The sequence below is a fragment of the Serinus canaria genome, chromosome 9 (assembly GCF_022539315.1).
Source record: "Serinus canaria isolate serCan28SL12 chromosome 9, serCan2020, whole genome shotgun sequence".
Lineage (NCBI taxonomy): Eukaryota > Metazoa > Chordata > Aves > Passeriformes > Fringillidae > Serinus > Serinus canaria.
In genome coordinates this window covers 10,584,578-10,609,055 of record NC_066323.1, presented here as the reverse complement: position 1 = coordinate 10,609,055, position 24,478 = coordinate 10,584,578, and the positions used below count along the sequence as shown (strand labels likewise).

The following is a 24,478-nucleotide window of genomic DNA, read 5'->3' as shown; positions in this document are numbered from 1 at the left end:
AAGGATGTCAGTGCTAGGGAATTTCAGGCAGAGATATGTACCAAAGGCTGCTGAAAATAGCAGGGTTTGAAGCCTTCTGAGCTGCACACTTTGATCTTGGTCCATGCTGAGGACAACTGCTCTGACTGATGGACTGCACTGTACATTGGTGATGGATTTAGCAGAGTCCTCACAGGTGTCTGGATTTGAGACCTGCTGATATTAGCAGTGAAGCTGTGTACAATGTCTAATGCTGTACCTGTCCTTTAATGTGAAAGCACTGGGATGGATGTTGTAAGGATAAACAGAAGGGAGTGTGATGCAGCTAATTCAGAAAGAAAAAGAGCTGAAGTGGTGCCTGTACTTGCTGTGGACTCACATCTGTTCTAATGACTCAGGTTGATGCCTGATGACTTAGTAAGGCACAGCTGCACTGTGCATTGAAGTGTGTGTGTTGGATGCAGCCTGTTGGGTTTTTGTTCTGCACAGAGCTCAGATGAGATCTGGCAGACCTCGGGCTCAGGCACAGCAGCCCCCTGATCACCCCAAGTGTGCTTGATTTGGGAGCCTGTGACCCAGACTCCAGGACAGTCCAGGGAGCAGGACAGCAGTGGCTGGGTCTGCTGCAGCCCAGCACTCCCAGCCCTGATTTTCCCATCTGTGGAATGAGTTTGATGTGCAATAATTGCACACCAGGCACTCGGTGTGCGAGGCAGGGCTGACATCACAAATTTGGGGAATGTCGGATGCGCTGCGTGGTGTCCGTGCTCCGTGAGGGAGTTCCAGCAGGAACAGCACACACAAACAGTAGCAGATTAATTAAAGATGTCCTGCTCTGAAAAGGCCAATTATGGAGCAGTTTGCTCAGAGTCAGTAGTGCTGCCTGGCCTATTAGCAGGGCACGAGCTAACTGTCCCCTCAGAGGAGAGCAGTCATCCAGCTGTGACAATGCACTGTCACAACTGTCCTGCACGTGAAAGAGGAGATGTGGCTGTCAGCCATGCAGGTCCAGGGCAGGTCAGCTTCCAGCCCTTTGTTAAAGCTGCTCCTCAGGCAGCAGAGTAGGGTCTGTGCTCCATACAGCAGACATTTGCAGCCAGGTGTTCCTTACAACCTTTGCAGAGATCTCACTGACTTCAGTACCTTTGGTATGTTTATTCCAGATGTTTCTCCTTGAGTTGCTGCTGCTGCTGTTTAAAGGGCCCTCAAAACCTGATAACATCCCTGGGACCTGGGGAAATTGAGCATTTCAGATGAGTGGGAGTCCAAAATCATCATCAGGCCGCAGAATAATGGTTGTCCTTGTTTTAGGCCTTCAAAGCCTGATAGGATCATGGTAAAAAATGTGACTCAAGGGTTTTCTTTGGAGTGGTTCCTGAGTTACAAACATTTTCTGGTTGGGACCTGGACTGAATGTGGAAAGCCAGATGCCTTGTCCAGCGGCAGCAGCTTTCATTTCACAGGACTCATCTGGCTGAGCATGAAGGGTGAAGTGTCCTAAATGTCCTAATGTCCTAAACCCAATCCCATCCCTCTGTCCCACGACTTTATGGCCCAATGAGCCATTTATGGTCATAAATCCCATTCTGTAGCTCACCATAAATTACCCTGTGAATCTTTTCTACACACATCCCTACTTCTTTCTGGTGAACTTCACCATCAAGACTCCTACAATCAGGATGGGCTACTGCAAGGGGAGTCAGACCCATCAGCCCTGGGGCTGACAGCTCATTTTGTCTCAGCTGCACTGCTTGAGGAGTTGCTGAGAGGGATTCTCTCTTTCCAGCAAGGCTTTATCTATTTTTCATATTGCTTTACTTTAAACAAACAAAAAAATCATTCTGGAAAAATAATTATTTCAATATCCACTGAGATTTGTTTTGGAAAGCTGATACTCTGCTTGATTTCAAATTCACGAGGTGAACTGTAATTTCAGCTCTGGAGCATGTTTCACTTTGTCTTCCACCCATGGGAGAGCTGAAAGAGAAATGTAAGCAAGAAAAGTGGGACAGGAAAGAGAAGTGGCAAAGGAATTGGGGAAAGGAGTCACAGCATCAGGTGTGTTTGGCAGACTCCAGTGCCAAACTGGAGGAGGAGGTCATGGGGATGCTGTTCTATTGAGGGGCACTTGTCTGTGCCAGGGTTTGAGGAGGATGGGTAGCGATGGGTTTGTTTGTTTGTTTTAAAAGGAGGAACTTGCCAAAAGGTTGGATTTGAACTTCCTCCTGTAGAAAACCAGAGCAAGAGTTCCTGCTGGGGCTGAAGCAGCCAGGCAGGCTCACTGTGCCTGGGAGAGAGGGAGCTGGTGGCCATGCCTCACAGGGTCTCAGCCCTGCACAAAGCACACAGCTGCTGTCCATGTCTCTCAGCTTGTCACTTTGGAAGGTTTTGAAGGCCATGTAGCTCTGCTTTCCCTTCCTAGAGCCTCTGTGCCAGGTGTATGGAAGAGCCAGCACTCTTTGGGGGGGGATTTGGTCCTTCCTCAGGAGGGACTCATCCTCCAGGCCAGGAAGGCAGAGAGGTTTAACCAGGGTTATTCTCAGGTAGTGTGCATTGGGTTTTCACATTGCTGAAACATGTCCAAAAATTGTTTTCACTTTTTCTCCTAGTTCATAGTAGAAGATTTCATATTTACAATAGGCCACTGTCCTATTGTAAATATGTCTTCAGCAGCAAGCATAGACACATTTCTTTTCTGAACTGCAGAGACATGGATTGCTGCAGAAGAAAATTCACAATGATGGGTGTTTTGATGGGCCCCAGGTTAGCAATTGGGAGTGTCATAGCCTGTCCATAAACACCTTTTCTACTGTCAAGTGAGACTTTCCAAGAGCTTTTGGCCTTTGCCTTAGCAAAAAGGATACACTTCCCTGGCATGGGATGCAGTACCCCAAATCCTGCTTTACCCCAGACACACATCTTTGTATCCAATTGCACAAGTGTTAGTGTGTTGAACAGCTGTGTGATCTCTTCCTCAGAGCTGGGCAGGGAGGTTTGTTAATTTGGGAGATCTGGGAGCTTGGTTGTGCATACACACTCGTGCACTCATGAGTGCAGAGCTTTAGGAACGAGTACAACAGCTGTATTCCTTGAATCTTTCCAAGTTCCTCAGTAGAAGAAAACTTGCTAAAAATATGGCACCCTGAATCTGTAACTGCTCTCTTTGTTCTCATTTGCTTATATCTCCAGAGGAATGAAGTCATTTATTTGATTTGCCCTGGTGCTTATGAATGGCTGGGACAAGACTGGGAGTATGAACAGCCTGGCTGCATGTGGTTTGGAAAGATGTGTTCACTTGCACGTTGGTGTCCAAACAGAGTAGCTGGCTCTGAAATCCTATCAGTAAGGCTTTTGAGTAACTCAAAACCCTTCTCGTAGATGCTTTCAATTTCTTCCACTCTGACATTGTGTAAGCCCCTGTTGAAGTTTCATTACCTCAGTAACCACAGAAAAGCAGCCAGCCTTTTCACTGAAACCTTCCCTACAAAGGTCTGGATTCATTCCCTCACCCCCTTTTTCCTTGAATGCAGAGCACAGCTTATTGTTTAAATAACAGGGGAGGAGGCCAAGACTGCATATGGATCTGGGTGGCATCCTGCTAGAGAAGTAAGGATGTGTCCTGTCCCTGGGCTATCTCTGTGCCACTCTGTACTAAATATGGAAAGTGACCTGTATAGTTTTCAACATAATTAGGATATTCAGTACTTTCTTTAGAGTAGCTTACAAGAGACCAGTCCCAAGCAGCTGCTGTTTCATGGGCCATTCTTGGTATTTTCTGTGCTATAAATAACTCCAGAGTTTCGTGATGTGCTCTGGTGAGACTTTACCCTCCTTTCTCTCTAAAATTTGTTCCAGAGCCTTGTGTAGTGAGTCATTGATTCACCATTGGTTTAGCAGGGCATTGTGGTGTGAGCAGTCAGAAGATTTCTCTATTGCTCCTTCTCTTAGAGGCAGTATTCCTGGCAGAGGAACTTCAGCCCTGCCCAGAATGGTACAAATCCTCCTCAGCACAAATATCCCCTTCCCACATTCACTGCTGAGCCCCATCCAGGTTGCTTCTAGCCTGACTCCTCCTGCTATTTGTAACATAGATCAGAAGAATTACCCAGGAATAAAAAAATGTATTTTTTTGCCAATTTTTCATCTCATCTGGTTTCACGCAAGGAGACAACCACAGTGTATGCCACTGCTATGTAGAGAAGCTAAAATATCCTGTTAAAAAATTGTTAAAACCTCTGCCAACAGCCACTACATGGAGCTGCTGAGGACTTTTCCTTGCTGTGGAATACTGCTAGAATTTGGGAAAGATTTTAATTTTTGCTTTTTTTTTTTGCTTTTTTTTTTTGAGTAGCCTAAGCCCAAACAACTTAAATTGACGGCAAAGTGAACATCAAGTGAAAAGGTTTTTTATTTGAACCCCACATCTACCAGTTTAAATCAAGTCAAGTTCCACTTGCTGATGCTTGGAGAGGAAAAGGAAAGACCTTTTTAGACACCAGGCAATGCATTATATGTGCCTCCCCAGACACTCTAATTTTCAGCCTTTTTTATATTCAGACACCTATAAAATTAAGGGATTATTTTGTTTGGCACAAGATCCTGTCTATTTTCAGAAGCACCCAGAGCTGCTCCAAATGCTGCAGTTACTGCTGCTGGGGGAATTGGTGCCAGGCAGCTGCTTTTCATTTCTAGGGAATTTTAGAAAAGTTCACAGTGCTTAGCTGATGTTTTGTTTTTAGTAAAGCCTTTGTTTTCTCCCTCAAAATTTCATTAATCACATTATTTGTTGCTTAAGCAGCAAGGTAACAATCAGGCAGAAATGATTGAAGTTATTTGCTCATATAAAATCCAAAGTTGTAGCAAGGAAAGAAGATGAGAAAACTCGGTCCTGAGAAAGAAAAGCTGTTGCTTCTGGCTGTGCTCTGGGAGATGCAAGGCAAGAAGTTTACCTTAGCAGAGTGAATGAGCACAAAAATCCCATCTAACAGTTTTCCTCTTTCATGGTGGTTATGGCTTTTTTTTTTTTTCCTCTAACTAATGATTTTTCCCTGTGTAATCTGCACAGAGGCAGTGTGTGATTCTGCTCTGTGCTGGAGGATGGGATGCTGGAGGTGTACAAGCTTTTGGAGTTCTTTATCTCATAGAGCCTGGAGTGCTTGCACTGATGTGGTAAATGAATTCCTGAGAGTGTACGTGTTCAGCAAGGTGAAAGCAGGAAGGGGAGTTTGTTTGTGCCCGTGGTCAGAATCTGCTGGGCATCAGGCACCCACCACCCAGGTAAGATGAAAAGGTATGAAAGCACTAAAGTGTGATCATGTGCTTTGCCACAGATCACACCATGTCTTGTTAGGATTATTCAGTTTAGAAGAGTAAAAGAGGACAGTAAGTGGCCTTCCACAGAAAAAGTTAAGAAAAAGAAACCAAAAATGCAGTGGATGCCAGAAGAGTGGCAGTGGGAAATGGACCAACAGAGCTTCTCTGCCATGCTCTGGAGAGCATGAACTTCTCCAGAAATCCATCGTTTTCTTGCTTTGTTAATTAATTTCAGTGGTGTAGCTATTGAAACTCCTGTGCAGGTGGGAGGGTTTGCTCTGCACATTTTCATTGCAAGTAACTGCGGAAGGAAAGAGGCTTCACCAGACCACAAGGGGGGCTGAGCTCTGTCTGTTGGCAGGAGGACAGGAATTATCTCTTCATTAGCAAGCTGTGAATGTTTGCTCTAAACTGTTGTTGTGAATCGACTCCTATAAGTCATGTCCTCTCCGTGCCAGATGCTGTCAGGCTCATCAGTAAAGCCACTCTTGGCCACCCTGTAATTCTGGTTAGACCTAACCAAACCCACAAGTGGGGTGTGAGGGGAAACAGCTCTTGGTGCATGAACACTTGTGAATGGGTGACATCAAGAGACACAATCTTGGTCTTTTTGTAATGTTTCCAAGACAGAGGTTTGCCATGTCTTTGAGTGGATGCTGGCATTGTCCCTGGGTCCCTCTCTGGTTGATATGCAGAAAACCATTTTACCATAAAAGCTGTGGTGCTGGAGCTGCTTCCCTGAGGCTGCTGACATTTCACCCTCCTTGCTGAGAAAGCCTTGCTGTAATCTGCTAGATAAGGAAAGTATTTTTATTTCACCTCCAGATATTCTGCTTGCTCAGAGTCTGGCTGTGCCACAACTGCACATTCTTGCAAGGAGAGGGGGAGGCTCTTGTTTAGCACATATGCTGATCTTACCCCTCACAGCTTGCTGAGTCACACACATGCAGCTCAGACATGATGTAGGCTGCATCTCAGACTTCCCAGGCTTTTCCACCCTTGCAGACCTCCCATTGTGGTTTCAGCTAAAAATAGAATTGAGGGGCTTGATTCATCCTTCAGGAAAAAAGCAGGGGAATGACCTGGATTTTCACATCTTTTCCATGCAGGAGTTGAAGTTCCAAAGGCAAGCACTGGTGTTGGCTCCTGGAGAGATGATTGGCTTCCTGCTTCATTCCTGGGGACTTGGGACACTTTCTGACTGTCACGTTTTGGGCTGTGTGCTGGCTCCTGTGGCACTTAGAGATGGGAAACCTTGCTGGGCTGGGAATTTGCTGTGGTGCTGATTCAGAAAGGCAGATGGGGAAGGTGCTGGAAGATGCCTGTGTTGTGACATGTGACCAGTCTGTTTCCAGGAAGAGAGCTGCTGTGCTTCTTTCACAACTTCAGTGATAAGCAGCCAGCCTGGAGCAGAGCCTGGAAAATGTAGAGAGTCATGGGCTTTTTCATTCTTGGTTGTGCACAGCTTCTTCATCTTGGCCCTTGAGACAGAACAGAGCTCTGGTTTATTATTTTCCAGCTCACAGCCAAGGCAGATTAGTCTCATGGAAACTGGATCCTTGGGGGAGGAAAGTTTTGAGGGTGTTGGTTTGTTTCCTCTGCCATTTATCTTGTTTGAGGAGATGAAGGACTGGGAATGAGACAGGTATATTACCATCTGAATAATGTGGATTGTCCACTGTGTTTTGGGATGAATCCCAGCTTCCTTTGGCTGTTTTTGTCCTAAAAGGTGTCAAGTGCTTATGTACATTTCGTCAAGTGACTTGTTGATGTTTCTCAAGCAATAGATGCCTCAGCTGAATTGAGGCATATTTCCCAGCAGGAGGAAACAGTCAGAGGCTCCTGAGCGCCCTGGGTGGGAGCAGTGGATCAGGCAGGGGCTGGAGGTGCCAGCTGAGGAGAAGGCTGATGGAGGCAGTGATGCACCAGTGGCTGCCTGCCTGGCCCTGGCACACTGATCTTGCTCTACACATTGATTTTCTTCTCTGTTTTCAAAGATGTCCATAATATCAGTCCCCAGCTCTTTTTCATCTCTTTTCCCATGTCTATATCATTGGGTTGGACTGGATGCCAAGGGGCAGCACAGTATCAGAGGTGCCTGGCCAACACTGGGCTCCTTTGACTTCTGGGGTCAGGAGGAGGCAGAGTTGGATGAGAAACAGTTTCCTACCTGGAATTTCCTGTTTGGGTGCTGGGAAGGTGGTTAGGCATTCCAATCTAAATTATGAATTTTCTGTTTCAATTAAGATCCCTCCCAGATAAACTTGAGCCCAATACCAGATGTGTCACCAACTATTGCCTGCCTTTCTGCTCCTTTGCAGCTCCCTGCAATAACAGACTATGGACATGCAGTGAAGAAACTACATTTGGATTTTCTAGTGAGAAAACCTATTTGTCCCAGGCTTTTTGTTATTGCTGTTGTTACTCTTAGTAACACTTGTGTGCACTAGAAAATACATGATTAATGGTATTGGGGGAGGAGGAGGTTTGCTTTTGGTTTTTGTTTTTATGCAACTGACAGAGGGAGCAGCTGTATCCAGTTACAATAAAGGTCCCCAAGAGTGGCCAGCACTGGGCACTCAAGGAAGGACAGAAAAACATCTTCAGAGCACAAACAGGATGCTTGTTTTCAATATACAAGGCAGTTAGCAATTGCAGTGGTTCATTAAGAACTGGGGCAAATGATCTGGCCTGGAAAATTTTCGGAAGTAAAAGTGCTCAAGATCTTTTAGAAATTGTAATTAATTCTCAAAGATCACAGATTCATGTGAATGCTGCATTGAGAGATACTAAAAAAACTTCTGTAGTTCAGCCATCTGCTTGAGATGCGTACATGCCAGATTATTATACGTGTTTTTAAAATCCTCCTGAGGAGAATCCTGAATTCCCAAAGGAAAACGACCTTGAAGTTGGGTATTCTTTTTCCTGATACCTAGATAAACATTTTTACATGGTACAAACTAAGCCAGTGGCTATACTCTGGTTCCTCACCACCTTTCTTTTTCTATGCCAGCCTGCATCTGAAGTGTGTTTTCAGCTCTCCTCTGTGTTTTAGATTCTAGCTTGAGAAAGCCAACTGCTTTCAGTCCTGGACCAGACCTTCCAGACTAATCTCTTGCCCCCTGTCCCTGCCCCACCTCTGCTGGATGTGTGTTTAGCTTGGTTCTACTTTTCCCAAAGCACAGACTTGGCATTTCTTGCTGTGGTGTCCTGCAGTGGGAATGCCAGGACTGATGTTACTGTGAGATGGGCTGTTTGCACGGGCAGCCCACATTCCTCAGGCTATTCTAGCCCTTACATCTCTGCAGAAATCAGATCACTGGCAGGGCAGGTGTGGCCTTGGTGCTTGTAGGTCCAAGGCTGAGTTAAAGGGAGTTTGTGAAAGGGCCTTTCCTGCTGAGGGAGGCTCTTCCTTGGCACAGGCACAGGCTGGGGGGATGTGCCCACCCAAGCACACTGACAGCATGTGCAGCTGCTTTGGAGACAATGGGATGGACAAAGGCAGCGTTTCCTGTCACAGAAGGTTCATTTGCTGAGGAAGGTGGCTCCAGGGCCAAAAGAGCAAGAGCAGAAGAGTCCCATGGGTGGTTTCTTGCAGTGTTTTTCCAGAGGAGATGCTGATTTAATACTTCCTGTTGTTCAGTGGGATTCTGCAGTTCCCAGGGCAGGAGAGTTCATGGTGCTGAGCCCTTGTGTAGTGGTGAGCAGTGCAATGGCCACACGTGCTCCCCACACCAGCAGCTGTGGGAGATGCTGGGTGCTGCTGCATGTCAGGCTGGAAAACACTGCCAGATTCATGAGAGGGGTCTGGAGGGCAGGGGCAGAACTGCAGGGTATTGCTCTGGAAGCAGCTGGCATTCAGGGACCCTCCTGCCCTGCTGGAGCTGGTGAACAGGATAAGGTCATAGCAGGGGGTCAGACCCAGATCCACAGCAGCTCCATAGCTCCTGAAGCTGCAACTACTGGTGAGGACAACACTTCCCTAGTGTTTTACTTATAAGCAAATTGCCCTGCACTGGATTATGAATTATCAGATCCAGACAGAGGAAGTCTCTCATAATTCTCTTCCTCTGAGGTAACTCAGATTCTTTGTGAATTAACTTGTTTTACAAACTAGAAGCACAGGATACAAAAACAGTGGTTAAGGATCTCCTCCAAGTAGTACTCCAGTGGATGGAAAGTTAATGTAGGTCAGACAGCTGTGCCAAATCCCAGCTATCCAAACTGGGGAGCAGACTTTCTGCTTTCCTATAGCCCTGCACATCCTATGTGATGCAAGCACCAATAAGCAGCTGAACACGTGTGTCTATTCCTATCATGTCAGGGGATAAAGCCACACAGAATGTGTGCTCCTTGGGCTAAAATTGTCTTTGGAGAGCTGGAGATGTGTTTTCCACCCCTCCCCTCACTCTGTTATCTCCAAAGAGAGCTGATAACCTGTCTTCCCTTCCTCCTGGCTTTTTACTTGCCTTAGCCTGCTGATAGACAATAGCAGACCAGTCTGTGATGAGCTGTCACAGAGCAGGCTTATCATCCCATACCACTGCAAAAGTGACAAGTGTTTGATACCATTTGTTTTTTCCTTTTTCCCTTTTCCATTTTCCATCCTCTGGTGAAGTGAAAGTTCACTTGTTTATGGCTGATCACATTTTGTCAGCCTTCCCAGCAGCAAGTAGTGCTTGGCAGGGTAATGCTGAGAGTGCACGGACCAAAAATTATAAATACCTTGAAATTTAGCTTGCATGTTCCAAATTTCAGATTTTATAGGGGAAAAAGTATTGCTTCATGTTACAGAAAGGAAGTGGAAGAAGTGGAGAAAATCAAATGCTTCAAGCAAGGTCTTGTCCAGGAATGGAATCCAAACAAATGGTGTCAGCTTGTGGCCTCTGCAGACAGAGGCAGTTTGGGAAGGGGATGTGAGCTCAGCACTGTTCTCCTGTGTCCAGGGACTCTGCTGCTGCTGCAGGGTGGGGAGAAGGGCCAGTGGGAGCTGGAAGATGCTGTTCCCAAAATGAGGAAGCCTCCTTAAAAGGAGGAATTAGATGACAAGGGCCCCTCACACTGATCAGGTGGAGGAGATGGACAGGTGTGGGTGTTCTCCTTAGGTGACCCCTGTGAGTGGTGATGAGTTATGGAAAGGGGGGTGTGTGCTGAGGGTCCCATCTGGAAAGAGTTTTTCCTGTAGATTCTGGATTGCAATGAAACCTACGTGGGAGGGGAGGTGTGTGTGAGTGACATTTATCCTGCAGAGTTTTGGGATGCTCCAAGGTTATTCTGGAGTGTTGACTACCTGGATTTGTCGCTTCAGTGTAACCACCAAAGTTCTCACCATGTGCACATCTGTGAAATGAGGCTTGCAGCTATGAATAAATTCATTATATTTGGAAATTTTCATCATACTTACATAATAAAAAAAGGCCAGATACAAACCTGCATAAAATTCTGGGTGAGAACTGTTAGAAAGAAAGTTTTGTAGGAGATGAGCAGTGACTTAGGGGAGAGATGATAGTAGGGATTATGGAAGAGTTGAACTGATAAATTTCTGCTTTGTTAATTGACAAAATATCCCAGGGAGAGAAAAAACCCCACACAGTAAATTTCTTTCAGGAGCTGGACACCAATGTTTAAATACCCTCTTTGGTTTTGCCCTGTGGTGTGAGAGAGTAACCCCATTCAGCAATATATTCTGATTAATGTCTCAGTTCCCTTCTCTAGAACACAGAGATCAAAGGTTTTTAGAAAATTCTTCCTTCCCACACGGAGGGCTATTCCTAGTATTATTTTTGGAACTGGGGTTACCAGAAGATTTCCAGGAATAAAATTGCAAATCTCAGTGCTCTGTGGGCCATCTGCTTAATTTAAATTTTTTTTTTTTATTACACATGAGACATTTTGGAGCCTGTACGTAACCAGACAGTTGTGTTGACTGATTCTGGCATGTCACAGAATGAGCACCTTGTAGCCTGAACCAGATGTGGGGAGGCTAATGAGGTGTCTGTAACCTGAGTGTGAAAACCTGAAGCTGCAACAAAAATTTGGAATTTGATATCTCTTGAGGTAATGGAAATTAGTGCTTTAGGCAGAAGAAAAAGTGCAGATTTGGGGTAAAGTGCTATTAAAGGCAATGAAGCATTAATTAGGAATTAGGGATGTTACTTTGAGAGTTGAATACTGGCTAGAAAGTGAGGTCCCTGGAAAAGCTTTCATGATACCTCTTTATAGTTGGTTATTTTTAACTGCTGAGAAAGCCTGCAAACATGGAGTTTAAATCCATAGTCCATGTTTACCTGGAGTATGATTTCCTCTCTTGCACTGAGAGCCAGAGCAGAGCTGGTGGGAACTGTGCTCCAAGTCCCTGCACAGGGTCTGGAGCTCAGGAGAAGGCCATGAGTGGTGACACAGCCACTTCTCCCCACCAGCCACTTGGAGATGGAGATGGGGCTGTTAGGGAAAGAAACCATTTAGGAAGCTACTTTGGGATGCTGGATTTTCTTCTGCCTTGGCAGGAGCAAGAAAACTCAGACTTCCAGCTGTGTGCTGTCCCTTCAGACCACTGTCAATCATTTTGACATGCTTGGACCTCCAGCCCTATAGCTCAGAACTGTTAATGACAGTATTTTTCTCTTCACCTGACCTTTTGACAGCTCCCTTGGAATGTGTAAGCCTGTTGGGCAGCACGAGTAGCAGGGGCAGAACCAGCCACTCTCATCAGCTGGAGATGTGGCTTTGCCTTCACTTTTCTGGTTCTGGATCCTTGATGTGCGGATTGTGGGGCACATCCCACCATCCCTGGATAGCTGGGAGTCTGCAAGCCATCTTCTTAGAGCTAAGGCAGGTCCCACATAATCCCAGTGCCCATTGCCTCCTTGGGAGCTGAACCCAAGGAGTGGTAGCAGATGGGGCAGCCCATGGAGCCCAGGACATGCAGTGCCCATGTTGGTGAAATCAGGGCTATCCTGTGCCATGGCTTTTAATCTGGAACTTGCAATTTGGTGTTCCCAGGGGGTTCAGGCTGTAAGGATCTCCCTGTTCTCTGGGGTGGGATTCCTGCATACTTGCAGCATAGCACAGGTGCTGTGAACTGGAGCAGGGACAAACTGTTTGTGCCTGACCTGGGGCTGCTAAACTCCCCTCAGATATGCGAAACTGTGCTTAAATTTGAATGCAGAATTTTTGTGGTGTCATTTTCATAAAGTAGCAAGGAATGTTTTTATCATCTCTTGGAAATAGAAGGAAAATACACATAGCTTGGGGTGTCTTGCCCCCAGGCATTGCATGTGTTACAACTATCTAGACAGATAGAAATAACTACTTTAAATCATCCTTCTTACTTAGGGCTTTTGCTTTCCTTTGGGAGAGGGCTCTTCACTCTCTCACTCGTATTCCTTGGAGGAACTTCATATGTTTGTTTTCATCTTGTCTGTTTGGCATGTTGAAGCAAAATGATGTGATTGACCTTTAGGGTTACAGATGAAGCCTGATTTCCGATCCTTGTTAATTTAGGATAACTGCAGGAAAATCTCAGAAGCACTGAGATGGATATCTCAGATGAAAGCAGAAGCTGAATGGCTTGAAGAGGTTCAGCACTTGGGAAATTTGTAAATACTCAGCTGAGAGGGGCGGAGCATGTGTGTGATTTACTGGGTGTGCTTGGCAGCCTTCGCCTGTTTATTGGAGCAGAGCAGGAATAGCCATTATCAAAAATAATGGCTAAAAAATTTAGCCACTTTTTTAAATTAAAAAACCCCATCAAGTTAACAAAAAAAACCCCAGGAAATATTTTTAAATTTTGCTTGAGGCTTGCCTGAGCACACAGACTTGGTGCTCTTAAGTCGCAGGGAATGCTGCAGGCATGGAGAGGAGGCAGAGAGCAGAGCGGTGCTGTTCCCGTGGTGCTTCCCGGTGGATCCCCAGCCTTAGCCCTGGCTCTGCTCACGCTGCAGCTGCTCAGCTTTTTTCTCAGGGATCTTGGAACGTGTTGGCAGCACCACGTGGATCACATGAAGCCAAGCCCAGTTCCCTATCTGAGCAATGGAAATCTGTCCATCCCTGTTAACTGCTAGAGAGAGAGAAGGGAGCAGCAATATCTGAATTCAGCTCCAAGGGGCTGGGGAAAACCAGCCTGTCTCCTGTGCAGTCTGCTGTAATAAACATCAGCCCAGAGCCCGTGGGACAGACGGATAAACCCTCCAGGACTGTTCTGAGGGACCACTCCAGGTCACCATGGCTCTGTCAGTACAACACCGACTGTTCAGCGAGGTTGTTCCTGTCAAGTGTTCTGGGCTTTGGTTTAAGTATCAGACTAAACCCTTTAGGCATCAGACTGACCCTGCTCGCTGCAGCACCCCGTGTGGAAGCCGGGTCTCTAGTGGAGTGAGCTGCAGCAATTCACTGGAAAGCATTGGGGTAATTACTGACAAGGCTGTTTACAGATCAAGTTCCCTCGCTGTGATGCACTGATTTGGCTCTTTGTACTCAGCTGCCGGTTTAATGCTGAAGCCAGCCCTTTCCCAAGCTCGGCTGTGAGAGAACCGCTTAAAAATGTGTTGCCTAATTGCTGTTGCTTAATTAATGGTAGGAGCATGCCAGCTCTGCTCTTGGCTGTGCCGGGGAAGGGAGGCAAGCAGAACTGGGAGGGGGAAGCTCAGAGGAAGCCTGGAGCACAGTAAGTTTGTGCAGGTTTTAATGATCTGCCAAACACTGCTGAACTTTTTCTCTGACCTGCAAAAAACTTACAAATTTTTCATTCTGTTGTCCCTCCTTCCCCACATGTAGCCCAGTCTGAGAGGCAGCAGTTTGGTACAGTATAGGCTGGAAGGGAAGGTGTTAGGCTTAACAAGTCCCAGAATCACAGAATACTCTGAGTTGGAAGGGGCTCTCAGGGATCATTGAGTCCAACTCCAATGTGAATGGTGTGTCCTGGAGGTTTGTTTTTGCCACCCCCATGTTTGCTGTGAGTGTGTGGAGCGTGGGTGTCCCGTGGTTGCCAGCATCTGGGGTGGCAGTGCAGTCAGTGGGGAGCAGTGCAGCCCCAGCAGAGTTTCCAGAAGGGGCTGGGAGCTCAGGGTTGTGTTAGTGCTGTGCACTCTGGGCTTTCTGCACCCAAGGGATAGACAAGCCTGGTGCTTTTCCCGTCTCACTCTTCAGCGCTAATGTCACATTTTTTTAAATTTTATTTTTATTTTTAGTATTTTGCTATCTTGCACTGCTGGACGTGGGCTTACAGAGGTAGGAGAGGCTTGCAAAATCTCTTCCTCTTCACTGCCTGTGCAGGGGTCCTCTCCTGGCGAGCTGGAGGCTGAGCAGCATTGGCCTGGCTGCCCTTCTGGTGGGAAGTGCCAGCAGGAAGGTGCTGATGTGCAGACTCAGTCACCAGCTCCCAGCCAGCCTGGTTTTAGCATTAACTGTCTGCTGCAATGGAAGGGCCACGTTCAAGCAGAATATCCCTCTGTGGGTGTTGGATGACTGTGGCTCGGGTGAAGGTATGAATGAGTGGGTGTTCTGCTGCTGCCTGCAGATGAATATGTGCAGCTCCTGCCCTTGGAGTTCAGAGAGGGGTTTAGATCCATCTGCAGACTGAGCCTCTGCCGTGGTTAAATGGCTGTTCAGACTTGGAAGGAAGGAGTGGAACATAAGATCAAAGGTGGATGGATGGGGCTGTAGGTCTCAGACATCTGCTAAGTGCATTGCAACTGGCTGTGCTGCAACATTAGATTCCCAATGCCTCTTGCAGAGGAGAATTCCCACTGCCTGCGTTACATGACAGCCCAAATACACAGCCTGTGCTGTGCTGTAATAGAGTTTGATTTTTTTTCCATACCAGTTTTTAATCCACTTACTTTTCAGTAGGCCTTTTTGAGCATAAATGAATGAAATTAAATGTGTGTTTCCCAGTTGGATGAAGGCAAGGTAGAGGAAGGCAGATGGCCTGGAAGGGAGCACAAAGACTTTGGAACAAGCTGCTGTGAGGTGCTCTTATGTGGTTTTTGGAGTTCATGAGCATCCAGTGAGGGAGATGCCAGGGGAAACGTGGCTTACACCCATGTGAATATTCTTGATTAGAATCCTCCTGTTCCTTGCAGAAGTGCGTGGGACTCGTCAGGGGAAGTGGTGAGGAAATGAATGTCTTTGGGACCTTGGTTATTGCTCTGTAGGAGTGTGAACATGCTGTGCTGTTGCTGTGGATCTGTTGCAGCTGTGTCATCTGATGAGGTGCTGAGCAAAGAGCTCTTCAGGCCAAGGGGTGTTGGTGCTTTTCAGTGCTTCACAGGGTTTGGTGCACCAGAGTAACTTGGGAGAGACCTCAGAGTGTGTGTGTGTGAAGGGAGTATCTGGGTATGAGCTCAGGTCAGATTTAATTCTCACACTGCTATGAAGGCAATTCTTCATTTCTTGTTCAAGTGTGGAGTCGATTGATCGGGACCAGTGGAAATTACCTTTGACTAGTGGGACAGCAGAGTTCAATGCCTGCCTGTGATCAGATAAAACCTGAAGCTTGCTGCATGGACTGAGGAAAAGGAGTCCCACAAATTTGTCCATAAGTTGGAATTGCTTAAAAGGACCTTCTGGAGCTGAATCTTTGGTTTGTTTGCCCATTATTCTGGGAGGTGAAGTGGGATGTAATTTCAGTGCCTGAGTTCAGTATTTTCAGAACTAGACTGTGAAGATTTTTTGATTAAATTTCTCTGCCAGCTTTAAAGGGAAACATCTACAAATTACCATCAAATCTGTTCTCCATGACAAGGTTCCTCCCAGCAGTGCTCTCAGAATGCTCCCTCTCATGCTGGCACCAGATCAGTTTGACACTGGAGGGGGCTCAGGGTGCTGCTGGGAGCAGAGCAGTGGCCAGCCTGTGCCTGGGGAAGGTGGCATTGGCTCAGGCTCAGCTGCTGGAAGGGAAGGTAGCCTGAAGGTTAAGGAATAGCTAAGCTGTTGATAGCCTAGAGCTGTTGGCCACTGCTGGCTGCTGGAAGATGCTGCATGTGCCTGAAGCTCTGGATTTCTTTCTCTTTTCATGCAGGCAATGCTAAGACATTCATGCACACTGAGGAAACAGTGCAAAGATCTCTCAGGCTGCAGAGGACCAGTTTTGTTTCAGCTGCAAGGTGCTGAGGTGTGTAGCATCTCCCATCAGTGGGACTGGGGGAAGGGGCAGGAGCAATGTTTGGGTGGTTTGGGGTTTTGGGCTGCAGGTGGCCTGCTCCTTCCCTCCCCATGGCAGCTGAGTGGGGACAGGGGCTGTGCCCGGAGCAGCTTGCTCCCCTCCTGGTGACAGTGACAGCACAGCAGCAGGGCTGTGTGTGGAGATGGAGCCCAGCTGCTTGGGGTGGGTGACAGATGACAGAGCTCCTGCCATGGCCTCCCCAGGCCCCAGAGCTGCTGCCTCAAAGCTCCCGGGGGGGATGGGGTCAGGGAGGGGTGCAGGGATGCCAAGGGCCCAGGAGCTGGGGCAGGGTGAGCTCTGAGCTGTCCTGTTCCCTCAGTGAGGGCAGCAGGGCAGGGAGGGGGGTCAGTGTTTCCAGTCTTGGCTTTTGTGCTTTATTGCTGCTGCTTTCAGCAAACTGGTTTGGCCGGAGGAGTTGTGGGGGCTTGCAGACAATGGCTGCTCACATTTTCCAGCTGTCAGATTTTTAATGACATTAACTCCCCAGCCTCCTAGTTTTATTGCTGATTTAATTTAATTTTTTCTCCCTGGCACAGCCAGCTGAAGTGCTTCCAGCAGCCAGCTAGACCCAAACCCTGGCCCCCATCAGTGCCCTCCCACTCTCAGGGACCCTGCTCTGCCCGGCTGCCCTCCAGCTGCAAAGGGGTTTCTTGCTTATTGGAAGCAAAGTGCTGAACATCTGAGGTGCAGTGGGAACCCCTGGCTTTTCCCTCCCCTGGAGGAGCTGTAAATGTGCATTAACCTGATGGATGTGTAGGAGGGAAGCGTCTCCCCCTTGAGAGCATGGAAATAATTCATTTTGTGTGTGGAAAATGCATCTGTTCTCTGCACAGACTACTGAAAGCAGCAAAAGCCACAGGGTCTGAGCCTCCCAGAGAAGGGGAAGGCACAGAGGTTTGCCAGCTCCATGGCCCTGCTCACACTCAGCCACCAGTGTCCCTGCCTTGGAGCCTCTGTGGCCCTTCCTGCAGAGGCTGGCAGGTTCCTCTGGCTCTGAGTCAGTGCTGGGCCAGCTGGAGCCTCACACCCTGGGGTCTGCAGGCATTCTCTGGAGCTCTGCTGGCCACTTTTGGGTCCAAGGACAGCTGAGCTGGGAGGTGTGCTAAGCCCTGCTGCTGCCCAGTTTGTTCAGTTATTTTTGTCAATTAACCATTTGTATTCAGCTCCTCCTGAAGCTTTCTTCAGGAAGAAGGTGATCAGGGAGAAGACACCACACAGATAAAAAAGGAAAAATACCTTTGAACTCTGTCCAGCTGCTTGAATTCTGGAGCTGAGGTGTCTCACACCACTTCCAAACTGATAACCCATCCTTTCCACCTAGCTTTGACTCCAGGCATACAGTTTGCCCTTGAGATAATATATAATAGATAATACATAATTTCGTATTTAATATTTAGTATAATATAATAACACATAATATATACTGCAGGTGTGCAGACAGTTGGCATGCTGTCACAACATGCTGCCTCTGTGTGTGAGCATGCCTGTGTGTTTAGATGGTAAGAGCTGTAATGCTTGAGGAAGCTTTGGCCTGGGAACATCCTGAAGACTGACAGTGCCTTTATGCCCCACTGTGGGGTGAACCTGCTAGCTATGTGCTCTGGATTTTGCACAGGATCTGCGTGAAAAATAATTTTAAAAAAAGCTCATTAGATATTTAGGAACACTGTAGAGAGTTTCAGTTAGTTGCTTCAATTATTCTTTGGTACTCTTGCTTTTTATTTTCTTTCTTTGTTTATAATGCTATAGTAGTAGGTAGTCACAAAAAGTCAGTGCTTTGGTTTATTAATCAGTGTACAGGTATGTTGCCAACCCTCTCTGCCCCAGAGAGCCCTGACTCTGTCTGGGCTGTGGGGTGGTGGAGCGTGAGGGACCCAGCATGGAAGAGCCATGGCCCCAGAATCTGGCAAGGTCTAAGCTGTCTTTTTGTGTAGCAGCAAGGAGATGTCCTCTGCAGGTTTTGATGTAACAGCTGAGAGGCCGTGGGTGAGACTCGTGAAGCAAAATTCATTATTGAAGTTAAATGCCAGCAAAAGCACCTTTGCTCCCCTCTGTGCTGAAGAAAGTGAACTTAAATTGTTCTCAGAGCCAGCGAGCGAGGATGTTCTTCCCCCAGCCATCAGAGTGGGCAGTGGGACCATCTGGATCATGCTTCCCGGGAGCTTGCTTTAGCCTGCAGACACTTGCCAGTTTACCAGCAGTGCAAAGGCAGGAGTGTGGGAGGGTTCCCATGGGGTGGTGAGTAGGAGTTGATAGCTTGTACCTCACAGACCTCCCGATGTGCACAAGAAAAACTCAAGTATAAAGGGCCCTTGAGGGCTGTTGTTGCTCCAGACCTGACATTATTCCAGTCCACTTCACCTGAGGCTTCTCCTTTTTGCACCATTTCATTTTCTGCTTCACTGCCAATGCATGCAATATTCTGTTTTGATATTATTAGTGCTAGAAAGCCTAATCAGCCCTTTTCTCTCCTTGGCAATATCTGCCCTGCCTGCCTGAGAGCTGATCCACCCTGCCCAGCCAGTCATGCAGCAGGATTTCCCAAGGGCTGTGGCACAGCGTCCTCCTCCCTTTCTTGATGTTTTTCCTATTTACCAGGCACAGAGGGCTGTGGGAAAGAGTCAGGCTGACTTTGTCATGCTTCTCCTTCTGAACTGACACATACTGAAGTCATTAACTTGACTATCAAATCTCAGCTGTGGGCTGAAACTTGGCAAAGAAGGTTTTGGGGCAAAGTGTATGTGTGTGTGTGTGTGTGTGTGTGTGTGTGTGTGTGTGTGGAACAGGATATAGTGGATTTTCCTGTAGGAAGCCACTTGGGTCAGGAACATAAGAGGGGTCATCATGATCATGCCTTCAGATTTCTTCACAGCAATGTGATTTATGAGCAGGGCACTCATCCTGGTTCAGATTTCTTTCACTAGTATTTGTGGGCTGCAGTTCATGCTCATCTGCTGTGCCTCTAACCCCTTCTTGCCAGCTGGACACATAATTGAGTCTTGTTAGGGTCATTCATTACAGTGGTTAAAGTACACTCATAGAAATATGGATTTCTCCCTGGCACACTTCACAAGTGCCCCTCTCCCCATCTGCAGATTGGATATTACCATCCAAGAAAGCTGTGAATTAATTTGTTTAGAAACAGGCAAACCTGGAGCATCTGTTTTTTGGGCCAGTTTACCTGGAGTTGTATTTTGGACTCCTCTTAGCAGTAGGAGATTTGCCATTGACTGTCATGGCTCTAAGTTTTGATGTTTTCCTGTACCTGTGAGCTCAGAACCACCCAGCATGATATGCAATAGCTGGGGGAATCCTTGGGCCATGTGTTACCTCTTCTGGTGTTCTACAGCAGAGGGTAGGCAGGGAGACCCACCCAGCACCAGTGTGGCTGGCAGCACCCTCTGAAGTATGGTGCTCCCCTGAGCAGGGCACTGGCTTGCCTGCTGTGTGCCAAACATGTGGACATGGCCATCACTCCACTGGAGCAGGTGGTGGAGTGCTGGAAAGGGCATTTCCCTCTGGTAGAAGAAGGGCCAGAGCCCATCTCTGTGTCAATGTGTCACTGCTGTACCCTGACACCTCTCATGCTTTGCACACCTTTCCCTACTGGATGCAAGCAAAGAGAGCTGAGGAGGATTTTCTTTCATTTTGTTTCACCAGCTTTCTAGTTTGAGTCTGCCTGTCACTTCCTTGCTCCAAACTACTTATTTGGCAGGTCAGGAGTGTGAGTCACAGCCATGGCCCAGGATCCTGCCTCCTGCTTTGGCCAGCAGCACTGCAGCAGATCTGCTGCTGATGCTCCAGTGTGCCTGCTTGCTGCAGGCCATGGAGGCACTCACCTGGAGCAGGGGAGAGGGCAATTCACAGGTTAATGAACAAAAGCACTTAGAAAACAGTCTGAGCCCAGACCATTTTCTAATGTGTTGCTTTCCAAGGAGAGGGTTGTGTACACTTGGTAACTTCAGCAAACTTCTCCTAAAGGCAAAATCACTCTCAAAAGAAAAAGCCAGTGGGAGATGCATCTACACACAAGCTGTCTCTAATATCATGGGCTGGGAAATGAAACTGGATTCTAAAAGGAGATATTCCCTAGAGATTGAATGGGCTTTGCAGAATTTGTGCTGACTAGGGATAACCTTCCCATGAGGATTGTAGGGAACACAGATTTTGTTCTCTGCTGGTATCTGACTATGTAACTTGTGCTGGACCCACTGCTGGAAAAGAGAAGCAGTTCCAGTTGGCAGCACAGTGAAACACAGAGTTTCCTGGAGATATCCCTCCTGGTGTCTGTAATGGCAGGATCATGTGGGCCAGTCGTCAAGGATTCATCTCTTGCACCCCACTGCTGAAAAAAAGCAGAGAAAGTGAATATGCAGACCCTTAGAAAAACTGCCTGGCAATTTCGTTGGTAAAAATGCTAGTGCCTGCTACTAATAAGAAAGACAGGGAAGGAGGGAGCTAGATTTTGTTTCTGGTGTATAATGCTAAAACAAACAAAAGCCCTCTTAGGGATAAAGGAGGCTCTTAGAAGTGCTGTAGCCTGCTTGAGACGTGCAGAACTTTGTCCACAACCTTGAGGACTTGCAGGCCAGCTTCAAGCACCGTGTGTGTTGGCCAGACAACAATGAACCCTTTGAACACACTTTGGGTCAGGGTACTGTTTTCTTGGAGGGGGAAAGGGAAGGGAGGCTGGTGCTTTGGTCTCGTATCAGCAGCCGTCTGTGGTGAGCCACAGATGATTTCAGTGGATGGCAGGGCTGGCTGTGGCTTCTCTGTACAGGGCTGGCTCCTGAGGCACTGAATCTGCAGCAGCAAGTCTGCTGCAGAGCCATTGCTGTGCAAGACTTGAAGTGCCTCTGCCCCAGCTCTGTGGTTTCAAAGAGAGCTTTAAAACTAACGTGGGAATCTGTGAAATTACCCTGCTGCGATGTGTCAGCTGTTGACACAGCAACATGACAGTATGTCATCACTTATTTCCTGCTTGAGGGATCATAAAGCCTTTTTGCATGGTTTGGTGCCATCTGTTTTCCAAAAGAGAAACTTTATTGTATTTCTCTTTCTTTCATTGTCCTCCTCTTCCAGACTTGGCCTCTGGTGCCTTTCCTGAACGTCATTCATGAGCTCTCTGGGGTGAGGTGAGAGAAGGAGTTACCCACCTTTCAGACATATTTGGGGCTGCACTGGCCCTTCTCTGAGCCATCTCTTTGGACTGCTCTCATCCGCTGACAAAGAGGACCATTCTGTGCAGTTCATGGGTACTAAGTCTGACCCCTTTGCCTGAACAGCCTGGCATCAAAAATGCCAGCAAGCCAGCTGACCGACTGTTGAGCATGAGACAAAAAAGTGTAGTATGGTACTTGGGAAACACCAGTTGCTTTGCAGCCCTGGTTTGAGCATCTGGACGTGGTGGGAAGCCCTCAGCCCATACCTGAAGGGGAGTTTGAATCTCTGGCTGCAGTGGAAGCCCACCCTGTCCTGGGCAAACCAAGGGGTGCAGCTCCTGAGGTTTGGTCCTCCCTGGTGCTTCACTCAGAGCAACTCTTTTTTTCCAGCAGTCAAAAGCTGCTACTGTTGATGTTGGTCTGGTGCAAAATCCAGCCCAGAACTGATGGAAAATTGGAGGTGGTTGTCTCTCCTTCTCCATCACAAGACAGAGCTTTTGCTGCTGCTGCTGTCCTGCACAGCAGAACCTTTTCCCTTTACCAGGGGGCAGGGGGCAGGGGCAGGTCTGTGCAGCTGCAGTCGGACATACGGGCGGTCCCACGGCAAATCCTTCGGAGAGCTGCTGAAGGAGCTTGGCTCAGGTCTCGTGTCAAGTAGGATGAGGGAGGAAAACGCCTCCAGCTTGTTTGTGGTCTGGCAGTCAGAGAACTTTCTGCTGCTGTCACTGGGAACCTGTGTTCTTTTTTACATTTGTGTCGTTCCTGGATTGTTTCTGCTGTGAGTGCCTGTGCCACAGCCCAGCACTGCGAGCTCCAGGGAAGTGCTCCTGGAGAGCCAGAGGGGAGGGATGCTACTGTCATGGACAGCATCTGTAAATAATAACCCAGAGAGCTGAATGCAGCACTGATGCTAACTCTGCAAGTCTGCCCATGCCTCTGTTTGCCAAGTCACCATTTAGGTCATGCAGATTTTATTCTGTGCCCCAGATTTATTTTGGATGGAAAGCCATGTGTTTCCAGTGAAGTTACACCTGTAGGAATTTATGTTTTAAATTAGCTTCAGAAATGACCAAAACACGTTTTTGCGAAAGTTCTTCATATTTGTACTTTTTAATGTACAAATATTTTTTTTTTTTTTTGGTAGTGTTAGAAGGATGCTCTGCATTTTTAACGGTAGTCTGATCTGGGAGCAGATGAATGCTTCTCCAAGAGCTTCTTGAAATGAACAGCTGTTGTTCACTAAGTCAAACAGAAGAGTTTTGTGGAAAGTCCAAACTGATTCTCTTAAAAACAAAACCAAAATTAGATGTGGTATTATGGTTAGGTGCACGTGCCAGAGGCTGAGTAAATGTAACAACAGACTTGTGACTTAGTCTTCATCCTATTTAATCCATCAATAGTTGGCTGTAAAGGTCTGTTTAGAACAGAAATGTTGGCAAGTGCTGCAGCTCCTACACTCTCCAGCTTGGGATGCTCTGAGCTGCTGTTAGAGGTGCGTGGTGGCAGATGCTTCTCACTGGCTGTGAGGGATTTCTCAGGTTTTGTAGTTTCCCCTCAGGGGTTTGGGGTGAGTCCCATACGATGTCATTACGATGTCATTATGATGTCATTACCTCCTGCCTGCTTCGCTGCCGTCTGTGACTTTCAGTCTCTGCCTGTCTGTGTTGCCACCCTGGATTGTGTTTAGCCAAGTTAAAGGATCTTTGCGAACCAGATAATGATTAGCATCCTTACCAGAAGTTTTGTTTAAATACTCAGCTGTGTTTTCTTTTCTTTTCTTCTGACATGTCTGTTTCTTTCAGCTTTATCTTTTCTGTGCCAAGGAAAGCCAGACTTGGTACCAATGAGAGAGAGACCGGTTCGATTCTGCTGCTCCAGGCCAGAAAAGAGTCAGTGGCATGAAGTGGGCTAGATGGCAGAGTTCCTCTGCCCTCATCCATGTCATGTGCTGCCACTGGAGCTGCTTGCAGGTTTTATTTTCTAAATAAATAATTTTTAAGGTTTCCTGAGTTTGCTGATCAGGTTTTCAACAAAATGGAAACATTTGCAGAAAGCAAAAGGGTGAATCAACATCTGGCCGCTTCCTCAGCCACTATATTTTTTGTTCTTTCTTGTGGATAAATGCAAAAAAAGAATTCAAGTGAAGTCTTTGTGCACATAAAACCCTCACTGTCCAAGCATGATTGATTAGGGACGCTTGCTGTTTCCCTAATTCTCTTTCTTAATCTTGGCATCATCCGCGTTTTCCGTCTTAGCAGTTTCCAGTGGAGATGAAATGTTTCTTTGCGGAGGGGCAGGAGCCACCCACCCACCCACGTCGGAGGCTCCTGAGACAAATGGGTCTGTGTTCCCTGCAATCACGGGTGGGAGCAGGAAGCCAGCCCCTGGCCACAGCTCAGGGCAGCAAAGCCATGGAGAGCCTGACCCTATTTGACTTCTCTTTTCTAGATCTCAATCTCTATAAACAGCTTTTTATGGTATTTGCCTTTCAAAGAGGAACCAGGGTGTGGATGGGAACAGTGACAAAGAGCCACTTATAAGGACTGAGTGAGCTCTTACAGGAGTCCACTGCATAATTTTCAGATCAACAGAAAAATCTTGCAATGTCTTAAGCCCTGACGCGTCATCTGAGCTTTTTAAATGCTGTCATTCTGCCTCCCAGCAGTCAGGGCCAAAAGGTTTGTGCTCCTGTGTAACAGGGAAACTGAGTCATGGGGGTGCTTAGTGCCTGGCAGTAGAATTCCCAGTAATCAGAACAGAGCCAGCAACTGAAAGCAGAACCCCAGTGCTTGGAAAACACTGCCTTCTCACAGGAGCATGACTTCATGTGTCCTCAGCAAGGGCAGACAGCTCCTCATTT

The 24,478-nt window shown here is 47.2% G+C and overlaps 1 protein-coding gene across 2 annotated transcripts in view; it reads left to right on the top strand.

Annotated features, from left to right (window-relative positions):
- P3H2 (prolyl 3-hydroxylase 2) overlaps positions 1-24,478 on the top strand; it is a 63,846-nt gene that overhangs the window by 12,356 nt on the left and 27,012 nt on the right. The window contains exons 1-2 of one of the 2 annotated variants that reach the window (XM_050978188.1): positions 15,579-15,874; positions 16,313-16,405. The exons of the other annotated variant lie outside the window; for it this stretch is intronic. Coding sequence (XP_050834145.1) covers positions 16,316-16,405 — 90 coding nt within the window. The 5' untranslated portion in view covers positions 15,579-15,874; positions 16,313-16,315. Of the gene's footprint in view, positions 1-15,578; positions 15,875-16,312; positions 16,406-24,478 lie in introns of those variants that run through there. 2 annotated transcript variants of the gene reach the window in all.